The 21133-nt window shown below is 44.8% G+C and overlaps 1 protein-coding gene across 18 annotated transcripts in view; it reads right to left on the bottom strand.

Annotated features, from left to right (window-relative positions):
- Positions 1-21133, bottom strand: part of akap11 (A kinase (PRKA) anchor protein 11) — a 124102-nt gene that overhangs the window by 59152 nt on the left and 43817 nt on the right. For 16 of the 18 annotated variants that reach the window (XM_068040267.1, XM_068040250.1, XM_068040263.1 and 13 more), the window contains 2 exons: positions 11858-11959; positions 2418-2552 (listed from right to left, as the gene is read on the bottom strand). In XM_068040267.1, the coding sequence (XP_067896368.1) occupies positions 2418-2552; positions 11858-11959 (237 nt within the window). The remainder of the gene's footprint in view (positions 1-2417; positions 2553-11857; positions 11960-21133) is intronic. The other 2 variants (XM_068040261.1, XM_068040264.1) reach the window with 1 other exon arrangement.

Below are 21133 nucleotides of genomic sequence, written 5' to 3'. Positions count from 1 at the left end.
GCTGGAAGGAAGAGATGACTTGTTTAAAGAGATCAGCAGCGGCTGGAAAACATTTGCATACTAAGAGTCAGTGCCTGGAGTCAATAGAACGGCTCCCTGATCCAATTAACCCAAATGGATTTTGATCACCAGACATTGAATGTGCAAGAAAGCCAGCACTCCAGGGTATCTGCTAAGATGGAGAATCCACAAACACAGGAGTTTGTTTAAACAAACTAATCACATAACTAACCTGCTGGCCCATGTTTTTGGTTTTGAACTGCTCACAGGATAGTTTGGGTCAAATTGCAACTGAACTTGGAAGAAGACAGCCTCTCGCCTGGCTAGTTCTTGTTCTCTCTCACGAATCTCCGGATCCACTGAAGTCACTTAAACCTCAAGAGAGAAAAGACTCCTACATTGAAACAAGTTTTAAAGCGTGCACTGGGCCCCAACGAAATGACAAGACTTACCGGAAATCAAAGACTCTACATCTAACTCAAAGGACCGTAAATAAATCCCAGCTATTGCCTCAATCTTTTCCCCTTTATTCTTTCTACTTTTCTGTCTCTATCTGCATGTGTTTATCGCTAATGCATACAAGTGTGTTCGCATTGCATATTTGTAGTCGTTAACCAAATAGAGTTTAAGGTTAATAAACTTCCACCTTTCTTGTTTAAATCCAAGAAAACCTGTCCAGTTGATTTCTTTGTCTTACAACTGGAAAGCAGTGAATAAGGATTCACTGAAGGGGAGCTAAAAACACAGTGTTTTTCAAAATTAAACCCTGTTACGGTTAAACCAGGCAAAGGCTGAGAGGGAATCCCTATACCCCTTTCGCACCTGGTCGTAACAATAGGAACACACGAATTAGGAGCAGTAGGCCACTCAGCCCCTCAAGCCCGCTCCACCGTTCAACAAGATTATGGCTGATCTGATTGTAACCTCAACTCCACATTCCCGCCTACCCCCAATAACCTTTTATCCCCTTGCTCATCAAGTATCTACCTCTGCCGTAAAAATATTCAAAGACTCTGCTACCACCGCCTTTTGAGGTAGACAGCTCCAAAGACTCTCAACCGTGAGAGAAATATGACCAGCTAATCTGTTTTTGTGATGCAGATTGAGGGATAAATATTGGCGAGGGATAAATATTGGCGAGGACACCAGGGATAACTGCCCTGCTCTTCTTCGGAATAGTGTCATAGAACCTTTTACATCGATCTCAGAGGGCAGACAGGACCTCAGTTTAATATCTCCTCTGAAAGACAGCACCTCCAACAGTGCAACACTCCCTCAGTACTGCACTCGAGTGTCAGCCTAAGTTTTTGTGCTCAAGTCTCTGCAGCAGGACATGAACTCTCAGTCTTCTGACTCAGAGTTGAGGGTATGACCAACTGAGCCATAGCTGATGCTATACACACCTTTGCATACAAAGGCCTGGAAGGCAGAATCCTTCCTCCTGAAGATATGCATTGCATCTTCCAGGGCACGTTGTTGCTGAATGTCAAAGAATCAATTTGAGTCATCTAACTAAACCTCAGAAAGGACTAGAGTCTTCCAGTTCCAGGCTCAAGAAAATGAAGTTGAGTTAATGAATGGGAGTAAATAAAATGAACACCAACATCCCATGGTCAGTGCACATCCTAATCGTAATGGGTATAACTCTCTGAGCTTGTTCCAGCCTCTGCTTCTATGCAATGGGATGGACATATTCCGTATAGAGGAAGAGGTGAATGGGAACTTCACGTATGGGGAGATGGGAAGACGATAAAAGGTTGCTTCCAAAGTAAGGATAGGACTGGAGCTGAATTACCTCATGGCAAGAACAGAACAGAAAAACTGACCGCACACACAGAAGCTTTGGAGTAAGATGACCCAGAACTAATTCGTATTTGTGAGGCAATTTAATCAGGATCTTTGCGAAATGTATTCATAAATGAGATGTAATAAATAAAACATAAATAGTAAACTTTCAAAAAATATACTTTACCATTGCAAGTCTCCCAGCCTTGTGTTGACAATGCATGATATGTGCATAGTAATCCACATGCTTTCATTAGACTCCAGGTAGATTGTGTGTAACTACCATTTCATCACATACAAAATCATTAAACTGGAAATAAATGATCCCCAACAACCCATGTTTAGCAAGCAGCCTAATGCTATTCATAATGGGGATAATTCTCAATTTCAATTCTTCTGTGAGGATTTTAATTCAAACTTATCCCAGCCTCTGCTGCTTGCTTTCCCAAGGAGCAAGACTTACAGTGCATGCTGAAGTGGAGTAGTTCTGTAGCTGAAATTATGAGGATCCTTTCTAATGTCTCACATAAAATGGATGCTGCAGCTTTTGTATTGGCCTTAGACACAGCATTATATTTAGCTGTACAATGTGTAACTGAAGCCTCCGTTCCTTCCCATTATGGGATTATTACCTGGCTAATGGTGTTCTCTTTTGTTCTGGAGTGTTTCTTCAAGTCTGTCAAAAGAGCAATTTCAGCATTCTTTAGGTTTTGGAGCTGTAGAGAACTCAGCAAACCAGGAAACTCCGGGTCAATAGCAGCCAGGGCCTGTGCAAGGGAAACACAGGTTGCAGGGTGAGTCACACTGTTATGGGTTTTAGGTAGGTCAGGACAATCATTAAAAAAAAACACACTCTTAAATGAAAAATGAGACTGCTGCTAGTACATTCTTTAATGACTTTTATTCACCATAGGAATGGCCCCTGTGCCAAACTTGGAGGGAGATTTTGTATAATGCCAGCCATGCACACATGCCACAATTCTATCCCCTCTCTGTTCTTACACCATAAAAGTACCAGAAACACTATTTCCATGGGATCCATTAGTTTATCAACATAAGTTAATAGTGCCCAAAAGCACAGTATAGGCAAGAGGGCTGAGGTTGTGTGTGGAGGCTACAAGGAAAGCAGATCATATCAGAGGCAATGAACTTTTCTCTTCATTAGTTTAGTTTCTGTGTACAGCAGATTTTGCCTCAATACGGCCTAAAATATTTTTTTTAAGAGATACAGCACTGAAACAGGCCCTTCGGCCCACCGAGTCTGTGCCGACCATCAACCACCCATTTATACTAATCCTACACTAATCCCATATTCCTACCACATCCCCACCTGTCCCTATATTTCCCTACCACCTACCTATACTAGTGGCAATTTTTATAATGGCCAATTTACCTATCAACCTGCAAGTCTTTTGGCTTGTGGGAGGAAACCGGAGTACCCGGAGAAAACCCACGCAGACACAGGGAGAACTTGCAAACTCCACACAGGCAGTACCCGGAATTGAACCCGGGTCCCTGGAGCTGTGAGGCTGCGGTGCTAACCACTGCGCCACTGTGACTCATTTATCTTGAGACTACTGTGATGAAAAGCATACCGTCTTCTGCAGAAACCTGATCAGCAGCACTTGACAAACAGACAGCCGAAGTCCAAAGCATTCCTTTCAGTCAGAACCATGAAGTGGCCATTGATCTAGTTGAATGAGTTCAATGTCCCCCTTTCAATGCCTGCCTGCCAACTGATGAAGGAAAATATAGCCTGTTGTCAGTTGAGCAAGACACTGTTGTATACTAGTTTGAACGTGACCTTTTATTACAAGAACCAACTGTTTATAACGAAGATCATCTTTTGCTCCATGAAGTCAGTAAGAAAGACCTGCATTGAAACAGCATCTTTTACAACTTCAGGATGTCCCAAAGCACGTTACAGGCAGTGAAGTACTTTTGCACAGTTGTAATATAGGAAACGTGGCTGCCAATTTGTGCAGAGCCAGCTCCTGAAACAGTAAGAAGGGGAATCTAGACACACTGACAATGATTCCACTTTTGACAGATGGGTCAGCAGATGTAAAACTGAGATTGTACTTTGAGAGGTGAAATTCCAACATATCCCCCATGTTTATCCTAGGTCATGTATCCACTAAAACAGCCTTGAAGATCATATAAAGCAAACAGCTGGCCGTGTAGATGTTCTACAAGAAACTGTCAGCTCTGGGTGCCCAAATGCAACAAGAGATGCAACCTGTGAGGGAGCAACAATATCAAACACAAAGCTTTTTCAAATACAAAGGTGTTACCAAATAACTGGCTGCTCATTCCCATCAGATGTGTGATAGAATTCAAGATCAGGGGATCACAAGGAATTCATAAAGTAACATTCCTTTTAGGAAAAAGCAGACACGCTGGAAACCACAGCTGTGCAGTCCTGAATGATGGAGCAGAAACAGCCCGTTGTCCTGATTTGAAATATGGTCAATAGGCCAATCTTTGGTCAACTCCAGTGATGTCCAAGGTATCAGACTGGTGGGAAGATTAACTTGGTTACACAGTGTCTCAGAGAATTTGGTACTCTGGCAAGAAAGTGGGTGGAATAGGCATTCTGACATTGAGAAAACCCAGGCCAAATTCATCAATCTTGGTTACTAGAACACAAACAAAATGCCATCCGTTCCACAAAATGTTAATTTTTTTCTATATTAGGAAATTCTAAGTTCCTATTCAATGGAATCAATAGTCTTCACAAAACCTCATCCCTGAAAAAAAAATCTCCGTCTTGGCAGTTGCCACCATAATTAAATTCAGAAATCATTCACAAGACACTCACGGATGCAGAAGGTCATTTGTTTAATTCATCCCTTCAGGAAGACCTTGCGGTTAACTATTTCTTAACTAAGAGAGTTTTTGCCTCCATGTACTGATCAGTGTGTGAGTGTGTGACAGATAGAGAAAGAGAGAGAGAGAGAGAGATCTCCCTGATATCTGTCCTAAATTTGCCTTTTGAAACACTGACCCTAGGTCCTGTTTTTGCAATTTTAAAAATAATTTAAGATTAGATAAGACCAGTTCTCAGACAGCTCCTTTCTAGGTTGGAAAGTCCAAGTTTCTCCAGCCTTTCTTGAGTTCTAACACTGGGAAGAGCTTTTCACTGCACCTTCCCCACTGTCTGAATGTCTCGCGTGCTTCTCAGTGAACACAACTGGACAGATCTACTTGTAATCCACGTTAACACCAGCCACACAATTTGGAACAGCTCCCAGTTGATGTTATAGTCAATCTGTCGCTGGAGCACAAACAAGAAAGGCATGTCACCAGAGATGGCCGCAAAAGTCTGACCAATATAAAATGTATTTCCAGGATCTAATAGTTCAAAGCAGCTGCCAATATTTTGTCACTCACTGCCAAAATGGAATTTTGGAGACATAATAGGGTGTAAAAAGGTCCACTTCAAACAACTGTACAAATAGTCTGGCATCTAGAGCTCCAAATATGACGACCACCATCACTAATCTCAGGACCTGAAAGGATTATTTCCATTAACATTCTGCATTGTGTATTGAGTGCTCGTGCTTTATGGTCCTGAAGCAGTGAGGTTACACCACAAAATTTTTGGAACTGAGCACAAAGGAAGGGAAAGAGATTCTGCTAAGTTAATGGAATAGAAACATCATCTATCTGAAAGGATCAGCTTCGTTCATGGAGATCAATCCACAATGTGGAGGAACCAAGTGAAAGGGTGGACTCTGCAGACATTTCCATCTTTTCTGCCTCCTGACATATATTGGTAATGGTCCACAAGGCGTGTTGACTCCTGCATGGTATAAACACCCCATATACAGTAACCAACACTAAAGCAACAAAAGGATTAAAGAACCTAATATTTGACTGTCCTATAAAGCCTGTAGGGCAGTGGGCTTCAGATTCGCCGGCTATTGGTGTGTGGCTTCCATTGCTCCACCATCGTCGGCCATGCTTTCAGCTGTCTACACCTTAAGCTCTGGAACTCCATCCCTAAACCTCTCCGTCTCTCCACCTCTTTCACCTCCTTTTAGATACTCCTTAAAATCTATCATTCTGACAAAGCTTTTGGTCGTATGTCCTACTATCTCCTTTTGTGGCAAATTGTGTTTGATAATGTCCCTGTGAAGTGCCTTGGGATGTTTTACTATGTTAAAGGCACTATATAAATGCAAGTTGGTGCTAAGGTGAATAAAGTCCTCTAAAAGACAAAAGGTGACTCTGCAAGAAAGGCAACCTTTCTTTAAAAATACTTGCATTTATATAGCGCCTTTCACAACCACCGGACATCTCAAAGCACTTTACTGCCAATGAAGTACTTTTTTTTTATAAACGTAGTCACTCTTGTAATGTAGGAAACTCGGCAACCAATTTGCAAACAGCAATGTGATAATGACAAGATAATCTGTCTTTGTGATGTAGATTGAGGGATAAATATTGGCCAGGAGACCAGGAATAGCTCCTCTGCTCTTCTTCGAAACAGCGGCATGGAATCTTTTACGTCCACTTGAAAGAGCATACAGGGTCTCAGTTTAATATTTCATCCAAAAGACGGCACCTCCGGCAGTGCAGCATTCCCTCTGTATGAGGTGTCAGCCTAGATTTTTGTGCTCGAGTCCTGGAGTGAGACTTGAACCTGGAAACTGCTGATTCAGAGGTGAGAGTGTGACCACTCAGCCACAGCTGATACCAATGCAGCATCTTCCATATACCTCTGAACACCAGCCGAATTCACAGTACTAACACTAGTGATAGGAATTAAACTAACTCTAATTGGCCATCAATCAGAAGTTAGCTGGATCCAAATTAACCGTTAAAGAGGTCTTTCCTGTAGGTGGCAAGCACTGTTCGACAGCATAATGTTTAAGAGCCAAGTTTGAAACTAGTGTGACATAAATCATTGAATCACGACAGCACATAATGAGGCCATTCGGCCCGTCATGTCCGTGCCGGCTTTCTGCAAAAGCATCTCAGCTCGTCCCACTCCTCTGCCTTTTCCCTGCAAATTTTCTCTCTTCATCAATTATCCAATTCTCTTTTTGAAGACCTGATTGACTCTGCCTCCACCACACTCTCAGGCAGTGTGCATTCCAGATCCTAAACGCTCACTGAACCTGCCTCCACCACACTCTCAGGCAGTGTGCATTCCAGATCCTAAACATTCACTGAACCTGCCTCCACCACACTCTCAGGCAGTGCATTCCAGATCCTAAACACTCACTGAACCTGCCTCCACCACACTCTCAGGCAGTGCATTCCAGATCCTAAACACTCACTGAACCTGCCTCCACCACACTCTCAGGCAGTGCATTCCAGATCCTAAACACTCACTGAACCTGCCTCCACCACACTCTCAGGCAGTGCATTCCAGATCCTAAACACTCACTGAACCTGCCTCCACCACACTCTCAGGCAGTGCATTCCAGATCCTAAACACTCACTGAACCTGCCTCCACCACACTCTCAGGCAGTGCATTCCAGATCCTAAACACTCACTGAACCTGCCTCCACCACACTCTCAGGCAGTGCATTGCAGATCCTAAACACTCACTGAACCTGCCTCCACCACACTCTCAGGCAGTGTGCATTCCAGATCCTAAACACTCACTGAACCTGCCTCCACCACACTCTCAGGCAGTGTGCATTCCAGATCCTAAACACTCACTGAACCTGCCTCCACCACACTCTCAGGCAGTGCATTCCAGATCCTAAACACTCACTGAACCTGCCTCCACCACACTCTCAGGCAGTGCATTCCAGATCCTAAACGCTCACTGAACCTGCCTCCACCACACTCTCAGGCAGTGCATTCCAGATCCTAAACATTCACTGAACCTGCCTCCACCACACTCTCAGGCAGTGTGCATTCCAGATCCTAAACATTCACTGAACCTGCCTCCACCACACTCTCAGGCAGTGCATTCCAGATCCTAAACGCTCACTGTGTAAAAAGAGTTTTTCCTCATGTCACCATTGCTTCTTTTGCCAATCGCCTTAAAATCGGTCTCCTCTGGTTCTCCATCCTTCCGCCAACAGGAACACGTTACTAAATACTGTATATCTACTCTGTCCAGGCCCCTCATGACTTTGAACATCTCTATCAAATCTCCACTTAATCTGCTATTCTCCAAGGAGAACAGACCCAACCTCTCCAATCTATCCATGTAACTTAAGTTCCTCATCCCTGAAACCATTCTCATGAATCTTTTCTGCATCCTCTCCAATGCCTTCACATCCTTCCGAAAGTGGGATGCCCAGAACTGGACACAATACACTAGTTGAAGCCAAATCAGTTTTTATACAGGTTTACCATAACTTCCTTGGTTTTGCACTCTATGCCCCTATTTATAAAGCCCTGGATCCGGTATGCTTTATTAATCACTTTCTCAACCTGCCCTGCAACCTTCAGTGCACATATACCCCACGTTGCTCTGCTCCTGCACCCCCTTTAGAACTGAACCCTTTATTTTATATTTCCTCTCCTCGTTCTTCCTACCAAAATGAACCACTTCATACTTCTCTGCATTAAATTACATCTGCCACTTGTTATTATCGGAATCAACTTCCCTCCTCCTACTGGAATTTTCTGCAACAACAAAGATAAAAGAAACCACACACTGGCTTCCAGGAGGAGGATAGATCACCTGGATTGACCCGCTCATGCCCCTCAAGTAGACAGCAAGTTGGGGATCTTCCAGTCATGCCAGCGGCTTGATCACCACCTAACCCAGGTCCAGAAAAGGTTGGAACTGCCTCAATATGGATCGCACACACCTAATTAGTTGAGGACAAAAACAAGAAATGCTGGATTCACTCAGCAGGTCTGGCAGCATCTGTGGAAAGAGAAGCAGAGTTAACGTTTCGGGTCAGTGACCCTTCTTCGGAACTCAGGAGTTCCGAAGAAGGGTCACTGACCCGAAACGTTAACTCTGCTTCTCTTTCCACAGATGCTGCCAGACCTGCTGAGTGAATCCAGCATTTCTTGTTTTTGTTTCAGATTTCCAGCATCCGCAGTATTTTGCTTTTAATTAGTTGAGGATATTGATTGCTCTCGATAGATGTTGCACTGAGAGTATTATCCAGTGGTTCAGGGACAGTGGGCAAGTTATGTTGTTTCATGTCTGGACAGAACACTTTTCCACACAAAGAGTAGCAGAAATCTGGAACATAATGCCCCAAAAAGCTGTGGATGCTGGGACAATTGGAGCTTTCCAGACTGAGAGCAACAGCTTTTGTTTAGGTACAAGTATCAAGGGATTTGAAGCTCAGATGGGTAAAATGCAGCTGAGGTGCATATCAGCCATGAATTAACAGAATGCAAAGTAAGCTTGAGGGGCTCAATGGCCTCCTAAATTACAACAGTGACTACACTTCAACAAGTATTTAATTGGCTGGAAAGTGCTTTGGGATGTCCTGAGGTCATGCAAGGCACTACATAAATGCAAGTCCTTCTTTGCTTTTTAATGTTCCTATGACTGAGAGTTACCCCCAGTCTGTTTGCTAATTTAGCAGACAACTATTCTGTTGTTTGCCCAGAGATGCACCACCACCCAACAGAGCCTGGAAATGTATCGAGGTCAGTTGTACTGCTCACAGCAAGTCGAGAGAGATAAGTTAGTGTTTCAGGTGGTTAACGCATTTGTTCTCTCAAAGATGCCCATATGCTGAGTGTTAGCAGCGTTATCCACTTTCGATTCTGATCTGCAGTTCCTTGCTTTTTGTACAGGCCTGTTCCTTTAAAGGATGCTCCACTGTCATTTTTATTTACAACAATCTCCGTTGTTATTTCTAGTTTAACCAACAAGCAGCCAGACATTGCTCCTTCTTCAACGTATAATGAAAACACAAAAGCAAAATACTGCAGATACCAGAAATCTGAAATAAAAACAAAGTTCTGGAAATACTCAGCAGGTCTGGCAGCATCTGTGAAGAGAGAAGCAAAGTTAACGTTTCAGGTCAATAACATCTTCAGTTTTGCTGATAGGTCAGGGTATGAACAGCTTTTAAGGAAGTACAAGACAGGGAATAGGAGGGGGATGGGGACAGAGCAAAAGGGAAGGGTGGAAGGTGGGAGAGTGTAAATGATAAAAGAGATAATAGTGCAAGGCAATACAGGAGAAATACTTCGTCAGATACAGGAGAAATGCCGTGAACAACAGATGCCCCTCTACATTGCTTTCATTGATCTCACCAAAGCCTTTGACCTCGTCAGCAGACGTGGTCTCTTCAGACTACTAGAAAAGATCGGATGTCCACCAAAGCTACTAAGTATCATCACCTCATTCCATGACAATATGAAAGGCACAATTCAACATGGTGGCTCCTCATCAGAGCCCTTTCCTATCCTGAGTGGTGTGAAACAGGGCTGTGTTCTCGCACCCACACTTTTTGGGATTTTCTTCTCCCTGCTGCTTTCACATGCGTTCAAATCCTCTGAAGAAGGAATTTTCCTCCACACAAGATCAGGGGGCAGGTTGTTCAACCTTGCCCGTCTAAGAGCGAAGTCCAAAGTACGGAAAGTCCTCATCAGAGAACTCCTCTTTGCTGACGATGCTGCTTTAACATCTCACACTGAAGAATGCCTGCAGAGTCTCATCGACAGGTTTGCGTCTGCCTGCAATGAATTTGGCCTAACCATCAGCCTCAAGAAAACGAACATCATGGGGCAGGATGTCAGAAATGCTCCATCCATCAATATTTGCGACCACGCTCTGGAAGTGGTTCAAGAGTTCACCTACCTAGGCTCAACTATCACCAGTAACCTGTCTCTAGATGCAGAAATCAACAAGCGCATGGGTAAGGCTTCCACTGCTATGTCCAGACTGGCCAAGAGAGTGTGGGAAAATGGCGCACTGACACGGAACACAAAAGTCCGAGTGTATCAGGCCTGTGTCCTCAGTACCTTGCTCTACGGCAGCGAGGCCTGGACAACGTATGCCAGCCAAGAGCGACGTCTCAATTCATTCCATCTTCGCTGCCTTCGGAGAATACTTGGCATCAGGTGGCAGGACTATATCTCCAACACAGAAGTCCTTGAAGCGGCCAACATCCCCAGCTTATACACACTACTGAGTCAGCGGCGCTTGAGATGGCTTGGCCATGTGAGCCGCATGGAAGATGGCAGGATCCCCAAAGACACATTGTACAGCGAGCTCGCCACTGGTATCAGACCCACCGGCCGTCCATGTCTCCGTTATAAAGACGTCTGCAAACGCGACATGAAATCGTGTGACATTGATCACAAGTCGTGGGAGTCAGTTGCCAGCATTCGCCAGAGCTGGCGGGCAGCCATAAAGACAGGGCTAAATTGTGGCGAGTCGAAGAGACTTAGTAGTTGGCAGGAAAAAAGACAGAGGCGCAAGGGGAGAGCCAACTGTGCAACAGCCCCAACAAACAAATTTCTCTGCAGCACCTGTGGAAGAGCCTGTCACTCCAGAATTGGCCTTTATAGCCACTCCAGGCGCTGCTTCACAAACCACTGACCACCTCCAGGCGCGTATCCATTGTCTCTCGAGATAAGGAGGCCCAAAAGAAGAAAGTGCAAGGCAAAAGGAGGTGGCAATGGGACAAGTAAAAAAGCAAAAGATGGGTCGCGTGGAAGCGTAAATGGTTACCACAGAATAGCATTAATTGAATTATTAGTTCAGTGTTGCCAAACGCAAACAAGGAGGCAATAAAACACACACGGATAGTGTTAGAATGCCCCAACAAAACTCCAAAGTTAATTTTACTTAAAGTATTACTGGCTATAATTGTATGTACTCTATGTACTGTTCTGTCTTTTTTTTCAATTTTAAATATACCCTGAAGTTTGAAATTTCTCATCTATTAATATTCTAATTTATTCTAATTTCTGCAAGCTATTCGAAACATATTTCTGTGTGCCAGCTGTTTAAGGCAAAATAAACCAAATGTAGATTGACAAGTTAGGAACTGCACAATAGTGAAATGACAATGATGCACATTGCCTATATAAGTACGTTATCAGGAAACAAACAGCAAAGAAAGTCCAGCTTGTTGAAGGGACCTAAGACAACATGCGTGTTTAGGTGCTGCTTACCGTGCATGCAAGTTCTTGTTTCTTCACACTATAAAGTGACATTACCTGATTCTCAACAGAATCTGCATCTTCAGTTGAACTGGAAAACCCCATGAAAGTGACCTGCAGGACCACATAAAAGGTTATTCAGGAGATAGCCTCTCAACATGGAACATCTAAGGAATAACATTCTTGAAGTGCGCTCATTATGGGTAACACAAGTGATTTAGGGTGGTGAGAAAAAGAGTCAAAGTTACAAGCTGCAGGAAAACGATTACAAACTCACATCAACTGGTCATTTGTGGCAATCAGCATAACTTGCATCACTACCACCTCGAAGTCAGAAGGTTGTGGGTTCAAACCCAACACCAGAGACTTGAGCACAAATTCTAGGTTAACACTCCAGTGTAGTACTACTGAGGGAGTGCTGCACTGTTGGAGATGCCATCTTTCAGATGAGAAGTTAAACCGAGGCCGTGTCTGCTTGTTCAAATGAACACAAAAGATCCCCTGGCACTATACCAAAGGAGCAGGCAAATTCTCCCAGTGTCCTAGCTAATGCTTATCCCTCAGCCAACATTACTGAAAGCAGATTACGTTGTCATAGGCTGTGTGGTTGATAATGAAGAAGAAAGCTGTAGACAGCAGGAAGATATTAATGGACTAGCCAGGTGGACAGAACAGTGATATATAAAGTTCAATCTAGAGAAGTGTGAGGTAATGCATTTGGAGAAGGCTACAAGGCAAGGGAATACATAATAAATGGTAGGATGCTGAGAAATGTAGAGGAACAGAGGGACCTTGGAGTATATGTCCACAGTTCCCTGAAGGTGGCTACACAGGTAGATAAAGTGGTCAAGAAGGCAAACAGGATACTCGTCCTTATTAGCCAAGGCAGAGAATATAAAAATTGGGAGATTATGCTGGAACTGTACAAAATACTGGTGAGGCCATAGGTGGAGTACTGCATGCAGTTCAGGTCATCGCACTATAGGCAAGATGCACTAGAGAGGATACAGAGGAGATTTACAAAATCGTTGCCAGGACTGGAGAATTTTAGTTACGAGATAAAATTAGATAGGCTCAGGTGGTTCTCTTTGGAACAGAGGAGGCTGAGGGGAAACTGAATTGAAGTGCATAAAATTATGAAGGGTCTGGATAGAATGGATAGGAAGGCCCTATTTCCATTGGCTGAGGGTATAATAACCAAGGGGCATAGACTTAGGGTGAGATAGGAGGCTTAGAGGGGAATCGAAAGGATTTTTTTTCGCCCAGAGGGTGGTGGGGATCTGGACACTGCCTGAAACAGTGGTAGAGGCAGAAACCTTCAACATTTAAAAAGGACTTGAATATGCACTTGAAGTGTCGTAACATATAAAGCTATGGACCAAGAGCAGTAAAGTGAGATTAGACTAGATGGCTACTTGTCAGCCGGCGCAGACACAATGGGCTGAATGGCCTCCTTCCGTGCTGTAAATTTCCATGATTTTATAATTCATCCCAATGTTGTTTATGGGACCGTGCTGTGTGCAAATTGACTGAGACGATTCTCTACCTCAACACTGATTACACTTTAAAAGTAATTCAATGGCTGAAACAACCTGAGGCCGTGAAAGGTAGCACACATGGGTTTTCGCCGGGTGCTCCGGTTTCCTCCCACAGCCAAAGACTTGCAGGTTGATAGGTAAATTGGCCATTGTAAATTGCCCCTAGTGTAGGTAGGTGGTAGGGAATATGGGATTACTGTAGGGTTAGTATAAATGGGTGGTTGTTGGTCGGCACAGACTTGGTGGGCCGAAGGGCCTGTTTCAGTGCTGTATGGAGTGAGTATAAATGGGTGGTTGTTGGTCGGCACAGACTTGGTGGGCCGAAGGGCCTGTTTCAGTGCTGTATCTCTAAATAAATAAATAAATGCAAGCGCATTCTTTCCTTATGACGACAGACTAACTACTGGGTTCAGCAGGGGAAAGAACTGTGGACTTTAGCAGCCTCTGTTGGTGATATGCTGTAAATGCAGGTAAATGAGATTCAATTGTTCCTTAGTGCGATTATTTTATGAGCAGCCTGCTGGCAGGCTGCATTTCTTTCCAATTGTGGTTTTTAATATTAACACTTAAAAGGGATATAACTTGTTAAGAACAAAGTTCCCTTTATTTTGTATAATTAACCATTTTGTATTATCACGTTCTTCCAATTTACTGACTTCTTCCTTAATTACTCAGCCTTCACCAAGTCAACACTTTTTTCTTGCTGAATAAGTCAGAAACTGTGCCAAATACAGTCTAGAGTCTTCACCTTTTAAAATTAAATCCTCCTAGTTGCAAACAAAGCCCAGATGCGAAGGGAATAAACAGTCAAGGGTCAGACACTTCAGCTCCAAGGAACTGGGATTGGCAGTGGACAGGAACATTTGAGCTGATAATTGTAATCCTTTAAGCCCTGGCATTATTCTGGTGAATCTGTGCTGTACCACAGCCAAGGCCAATACATCTTCTCTGAGCTTCAGTGCCCAAAACTGAATGCAGCTCGCCAGATAGGACCCGATTAAGGCGCTCTCTGTACAACTGAATCACAACTTCCTCACTTTTGAATACTAAATCCCCAAAACTGCTGACCACACAACTTTGCTTCCTAGCAACCCCTCCCCCCCACCCCCAATTTTGGCTAACATTATCCTTTTCCTCATTCACTGTCCCTGTTTTTTTCTCATAACTGTCATCATCTATCACTCCTCAAAAGAATTCACCCCTGGCCATTCTTGGCCTTGTTAACAACTCCTTTGAAAAAGTCACTGAGCGTGCGCTCCCCCACAAATCTACATCCAATCCTCCCACAACACTGTTGAATCTCTCCAATAAGGTTGGAGAACACATTATTTGTCCTCAACTTCAATGCAGCCTCTGACAAGGTTAGAGGGCCACACTATCTACCTCCCAATGCATCAGTGTTTCTGCAGCAGTAAACGTGACACCCGGATGGTGTGTTGCCTCCCGAGTGCCAGGGTCAAGGATGTCATGGAGCGGCTGCACGACAACCTTCTGGTGAACAGCCAGAGGTTGTGGTACACACTGGTACCAATGACATAGGTAGGAAGAGGGATGAGATCCTAAGCAGATTTTAGGGAGTTAGGAAGGAAATTAAAAAGCAAGACCTCAAGAGCAGTAATCTCAGAATTACTCCCAGTGCCACGTGCTAGTGAGCATAGGAATAGGAGGAAAGATCAATTGAACACATGGCTGGAGAATTGGTGGAGAGAGGACATCAGATTTCTGAGGCATTGGGCCCAGTTCTGGGGCAGGTGGGACCTGTACAAGCTGGATGGGCTACACCTTAACAGGACCGGGACTAATATCCTCGCAGGGAGATTTCCTAGTGCTGTTGGGGAGGGTTTAAACCAGCTTGTCAGGGGGATGGGAACCTGAGGGGTAGTTCAAATTGTAGGAAAGTAGAAAAGTAGCCAATGAAATTAGAAGGCAGGCGAAACAAAGGCGAGTATCAACTAGGCTTAGAATGCAGGATGATGTCAAAAAGACAAGGTTAAGGGCACACTAGCTGAATGCACGCAGCATTCGCAACAAGGTTGATGATTTAAAGAAACAAATAGAGGTAAATGGATTTGATCTAATTGCCATTACGGAAACATGGCTACAGGGTGACCAAGACTGCAAACTGAACATTCAACGATATTTGACATTTAGGAAGGACAGGCAAAAAGGAAAAGGAGATGGTTGCACTAATAATAAGGGATGGGATCAGTACATTAGTAAGGGAGGATCTCAGATCGGAAGAACAAAATGTGGAATCCGTTTGGGTGGAGCTAAGAAACAGCAAGGGGCAGCAAACATTGGTAGGAGTTGTTTATAGGCCATCAAACAGTCATGGTACATACATTCTTATGAACATGCAAATTAGGAGCAGAAGTAGGCCATTCGGCCCCTCGAGCCTGCTCTGCCATTCAAAAAGATCATGGCTGATCTGTTTGTGTATCGGATTTCACACTTCCATCTACACCCCAATAGCCTTCGATTCCCTTGCCTAACAAGTATTTATCTACCTCCTCCTTAAAAATATTCAATGACCCCGCCTCCACCACCTTCTGAGGCAGAGAGTTCCAAAGTCGCACAACCCTCAGAGAAATAATTTCTCCTCCTCTCTGTCCTAAACGGGCGACCCCTAATTTTGAAACAGTGTCCCCTAGTTCTGGACTCACCCACAAGAGTCATAGTCTTAGAGTTTTACAGCACAGAAACAGGCCCTTCAGCAAGACGCGCCAACCATCAAGCACCCGTCGTAACTAATCCCATTTCACCGCACTTGGCCCTTAGCCTTGAAGGTTATGGCGTTTCAAGTGCTCATCTAAATATTTCTTGAATGTCAAGTGTTCCTGCCTCTACTACCCATTCAGGCAGTGTGTTCCAGATTCCAACCACCCTCTGGGTGAAAAAATTCCTCCTCAACTCCCCTCTAAACCTCTTGCCCCTCACCTTCAATCCATACTCCCTAGTTATTGACCTCTCTAAGGGAAAAAGTTTCTTCCTATCAATGCCCCACATAATTTTGTATACCTCAATCAGGTCCCCCCTCAGCCTTCTCCGCTCCAAGGAAAACAACCCCAGCCTATCTAGTCTGTCTTCATAACTGAAATGCTCCAGCCCAGGCAACATCCTGGTGAATCTCCTCTGCACCCTCTCCTGTGCAATCACATCCTTCCTATAGTGTGGCGACCAGAACTGTACACAGTACTCCGACTGTGGCCTAACTAGCATTTTATACAGCTCCATCATAACCTCCCTGCTCTTATATTCTATGCCTGGGCTAATAAAGGCAAGTATCCCATATGCCTTCCTAACCACCTTATCTACCTGTGCTGCTGCCTTCAGTGATCTATGGACAAGTACACCAAGGTCCCTCTGTACTTCTTAGGGTCCTACCATCCATTTTATATTCCACCTTGTTAGACCTCCCAAAGTGCATCACCTCACACTTCTCAGGATTAAATCCATTTGTCACTGCTCCACCCAGCTTACCAGCCCATCTATATCGTCCTATAATCCCAGGCTTTCCTCCTCACTATTTACAACACCACCAATTTTCGTGTCGTCTGCAAACTTACTGATCATACCTCCTATATTCACGTCTAAATCATTAATGTATACGACAAACAGTAAGGGTCCCAGCACTGATCCCTGCGGTACACCACTGGTTACAGGCTTCCACTCACACAAAAACAACCCTCGACCTTCACCTCATCTCAATTTCTCTGCCCCCCTCACTCACTCTAATCTGTCCCCCTCTGAACTTGAGGCACTCCGTTCTCTCAGGTCTAACCCCGACATGGTCATCAAACCTGCAAACAAGGGTGGTGCTGTTGTTGTATGGCGTACCGACCTCTACCTTGCCGAAGCTCAATGCCAACTCACGGACACTTCTTCCTACCTCCCTCTGGACCATGACCCCACCACCGAACATCAAGACACCGTCCAAAGGACTGTCACTGACCTCATCTCCTCTGGAGATCTTCCCCCTACAGCTTCCAACCTCATGGTCCCGCAACCCCGGACAGCCCGCTTCTACCTTCTTCCCAAAATCCACAAACGGGACTGTCCCGGCAGACCCATTGTGTCAGCCTGCTCCTGCCCAACTGAACTTACTTCTTCCTATCGAGACTCCATCTTTTCTCCGCTGGTCCAGTCTCTTCCCACCTACATCCGTGACTCTTCTGACGCCCTACGTCATTTCGACAATTTCCAGTTTCCTGGTCCCAACCGCCTCCTCTTCACTATGGACGTCCAATCGCTCTACACCTCCATCCCCCACCAGGATGGTTTGAGGGCTCTCCTCTTCTTCCTGGAACAGAGGCCCAACCAGTCCCCATCCACCACCACCCTCCTCCGCCTGGCTGAACTTGTTCTCACATTGAACAACTTCTCCTTCAACTCCACGCACTTCCTTCAAGTAAAAGGTGTCGCTATGGGGACCCGCATGGGTCCTAGTTATACCTGTCTTTTTGTGGGATATGTTGAGCATTCTTTGTTCCAGTCCTACTCAGGCCCCCCTCCCCCAACTCTTTTTCCGGTACATTGATGACTGTAGCGGTGCCGTTTCCTGCTCCCGCCCCAAACTGGAAAACTTTATCAACTTTGCTTCCAATTTCCACCCTTCTCTCACCTTTACATGGTCCATCTCTGACACTTCCCTTCCCTTCCTCGACTTCTCTGTCTCCATCTCTGGGGATAGGTTGTCTACTAATATCCATTATAAGCCCACCGACTCCCACAGCTACCTCGACTACACTTCTTCACACCCTACCTCCTGTAAGGACTCCATTCCATTCTCCCAGTTTCTCCGTCTTCGACGCATCTGCTCTGATGATGCTACCTTCCATGACGGTGCTTCTGATATGTCCTCCTTTTTGCTCAACTGAGGATTTCCCCCCACTGTGGTTGACAGGGCCCTCAACCGTGACCGGCCCATTCCCCGCACCTCTACCCTCACCCCTTCCCCTCCCTCTCAGAACCGTGGCAGGGTTCCCCTTGTCCTCACTTTCCACCCCATCAGCCTCCATATCCAAAGGATCATCCTCCACCATTTCCGCCACCTCCAGCGTGATGCCAGTACCAGTCGCATCTTCCCCTCCCTTCCCCTGTCAGCATTCCGAAGGGATCGTTCCCTCCGCGACACACTGGTCCACTCCTTCATTTCCCCCACCACCTCGTCCCCGTCCCATGGCACCTTCCCCTGCAATTGCAGGAGGTGTAATACCTGCCCATTTACCTCCTCTCTCCTCACTATCCCAGGCCCCAAACACTCCTTTCAGGTGAAGCAGCGATTTACTTGTACTTCTTTCAATGTAGTATACTGTATTCGCTGCTCACAGTGTGGTCTCCTCTACATTGGGGAGACCAAGCGCAGACTGGGTGACCGCTTTGCGGAACATCTCCGCTCAGTCCGCAAGCAGGACCCTGAGCTTCCGGTTGCTTGCCATTTCAACACTCCCCCCTGCTCTCATGCTCACATCTCTGTCCTGGGATTGCTGCAGTGTTCCAGCGAACATCAACGCAAGTTCGAGGAACAGCATCTCATCTACCGATTAGGCACACTACAGCCTGCCGGACTGAACATTGAGTTCAATAATTTCAGAGCATGACAGCCCCCCATTTCACTTTCATTTTTAGTTATTTTTTCTTCTTTTTTTTTTTACATTCTTTTTTTACATTTTTTACAATCTTTTTTTTGCATTTATTTCATTTCATCTTAGTTTGTTCAGTTTGCTTACCCACTGGTTTTTTTTCAGGTTTGCACTTGCTGCTGTTCAATATTCAGTGCATTAACACCTAATCTGTACTAATGCTTTGTCTTTCAACACACCATTAACATATTGTTTGCCTTTGCTCCGTGACCTTTTGGTCAGCTATGTGGCCTGGTCCAATCTAGACCTCCTTTGTTATCTCTTGCCCCACCCCCACCTCACTTGCTTATAACCTGTGACTTTTCTAATATTTGTCAGTTCCGAAGAAGGGTCACTGACCCGAAACGTTAACTCTGCTTCTCTTTTCACAGATGCTGCCAGACCTGCTGAGTGGTTCCAGCATTTCTTGTTTTTACCTCGACCTTCACCCTCTGCCTCCTGCCACTAAGCCAATTTTGAATCCAATTTGCCAAATTACCCTGGATCCCATGGGCCTTTACTTTCTTAACCAATTTCCCATTGCGGGACATAATCAAAAGCCTTACTCCTGTCCAAGTGGACTGCATCAACTGCTTTACCCTCATCGACACATCTAGTCACCTCCTCGAAAAAGTCAATCAAATTAGTTAGGCACGATCTTCTCCTGACAAAGCCATGCTGACTATCCCTGATTAATCCTGTCTCAGAATTTTTTCCAATAATTTCCCTACCACTGATGTTAGACTCACCGGCCTGTAATTACCTGGTTTATCCCTGCTACCCTTCTTGAATAATGGTACCACATTCACTGTCCTCCAGTCCTCTGCTACCTCTCCTGTGGCCAGAGAGGATCTGAAAATTTGTGTCAGAGCCCCTGCCTCACATAACAGCCTGGGATACATCTCATCTGGCCTGGGGATTTATCCACTTTTAAGCCTGCTAATACAGCTAATACTTCCTCCTTTTCAATGTTAATTTGTTCAAGTATATCACAACCCCCCCTTCCTGATCTCCACACTGACATCATCCTTCTCCATAGTGAACACAGATGAAAAGTAATCATTCAAAGCCTCACCTATGTCCTCCGGCTCCACGCACAGATTGCCTCTCTGATCCCTAATGGGCCCCACTTTTTCCTTGGTTTTCCTCTTGCCCCTAACATACTTATAAAACACCTTAGGACTTTCCTTTATCTTGTTTGCCAGTGATTTTTCATGCCCCCTCTTCGCTCTCCTAATTACTTTTTAAAGTACCCCCCTACACTTCCTATACTTCTCTAGTGCCTCCGCTATTTTCAGCGCTCTGAATCTGCCACACGCCTCCTTTTTTTTCCTTATCCAATCCTCTATATCCCTTGACATCCAGGGTTCCCTTGACCTGTTGGTCCTACTCTTCACCTTTACAGGAACATGCTGCACCTGAATCTTCACAATTTCCCTTCTAAATGACTCCCACTGGTCTGATGTAGATTTTCCTATAAGAAGCTGCTCCCAGTTCACTTTGGCCAGACGCCTTCCCCCAATTCAGTACTCTTATTTCCGGACCCTCTATGCCCTTTTCCATAACAACCTTAAATCTTAGAGTTATGGTCACTATCCCCGAAATGCTCCCCCACTGACACTTCTACCACTTGTCCGGCTTCATTCCCAAGGATTAAGTCCAGTACCGCTCCTCCTCTTGTAGGAGTCTCTACATGCTGGCTCACAAAGCTCTCCTGAATGTGCACTTTCCACATCCACCTTGTCAAGACCGTTCAGGATCTTATAAACTCCAATCAAGTTTCCCCTCACTCTTCTAAACTCCAGTGAAAATAAGCCCAGTCTGTCCAGCCTTTCCTCACAAGACAAACCCTCTATTTCCAGGTATCAATCTCATAAACCACCTCTGAACCGCTCCCAACACATTTACATCCTTCCTTAAATAAGGAGACCAAAACTGCACACAGTATTCACGATGTAGTCTCACCAATGCCCTGTATAACTGACGCATAACATTATTATTATTTTCAATTCCTCTCGTAATAAAGGTTAGGATTCTATGAGTCTTCTTTATGACTATCTGTAGCTGCATACTAACTTTTTGGGACTCATGCACTAGAACACCTAGATCTCTCTGCACCTCGGAATTCT

This window comes from Heterodontus francisci, chromosome 10 (assembly GCF_036365525.1).
Source record: "Heterodontus francisci isolate sHetFra1 chromosome 10, sHetFra1.hap1, whole genome shotgun sequence".
NCBI lineage: Eukaryota > Metazoa > Chordata > Chondrichthyes > Heterodontiformes > Heterodontidae > Heterodontus > Heterodontus francisci.
Note: the sequence above shows the minus strand (reverse complement) of the source record. Positions and strands in the feature narration are given on the sequence as shown.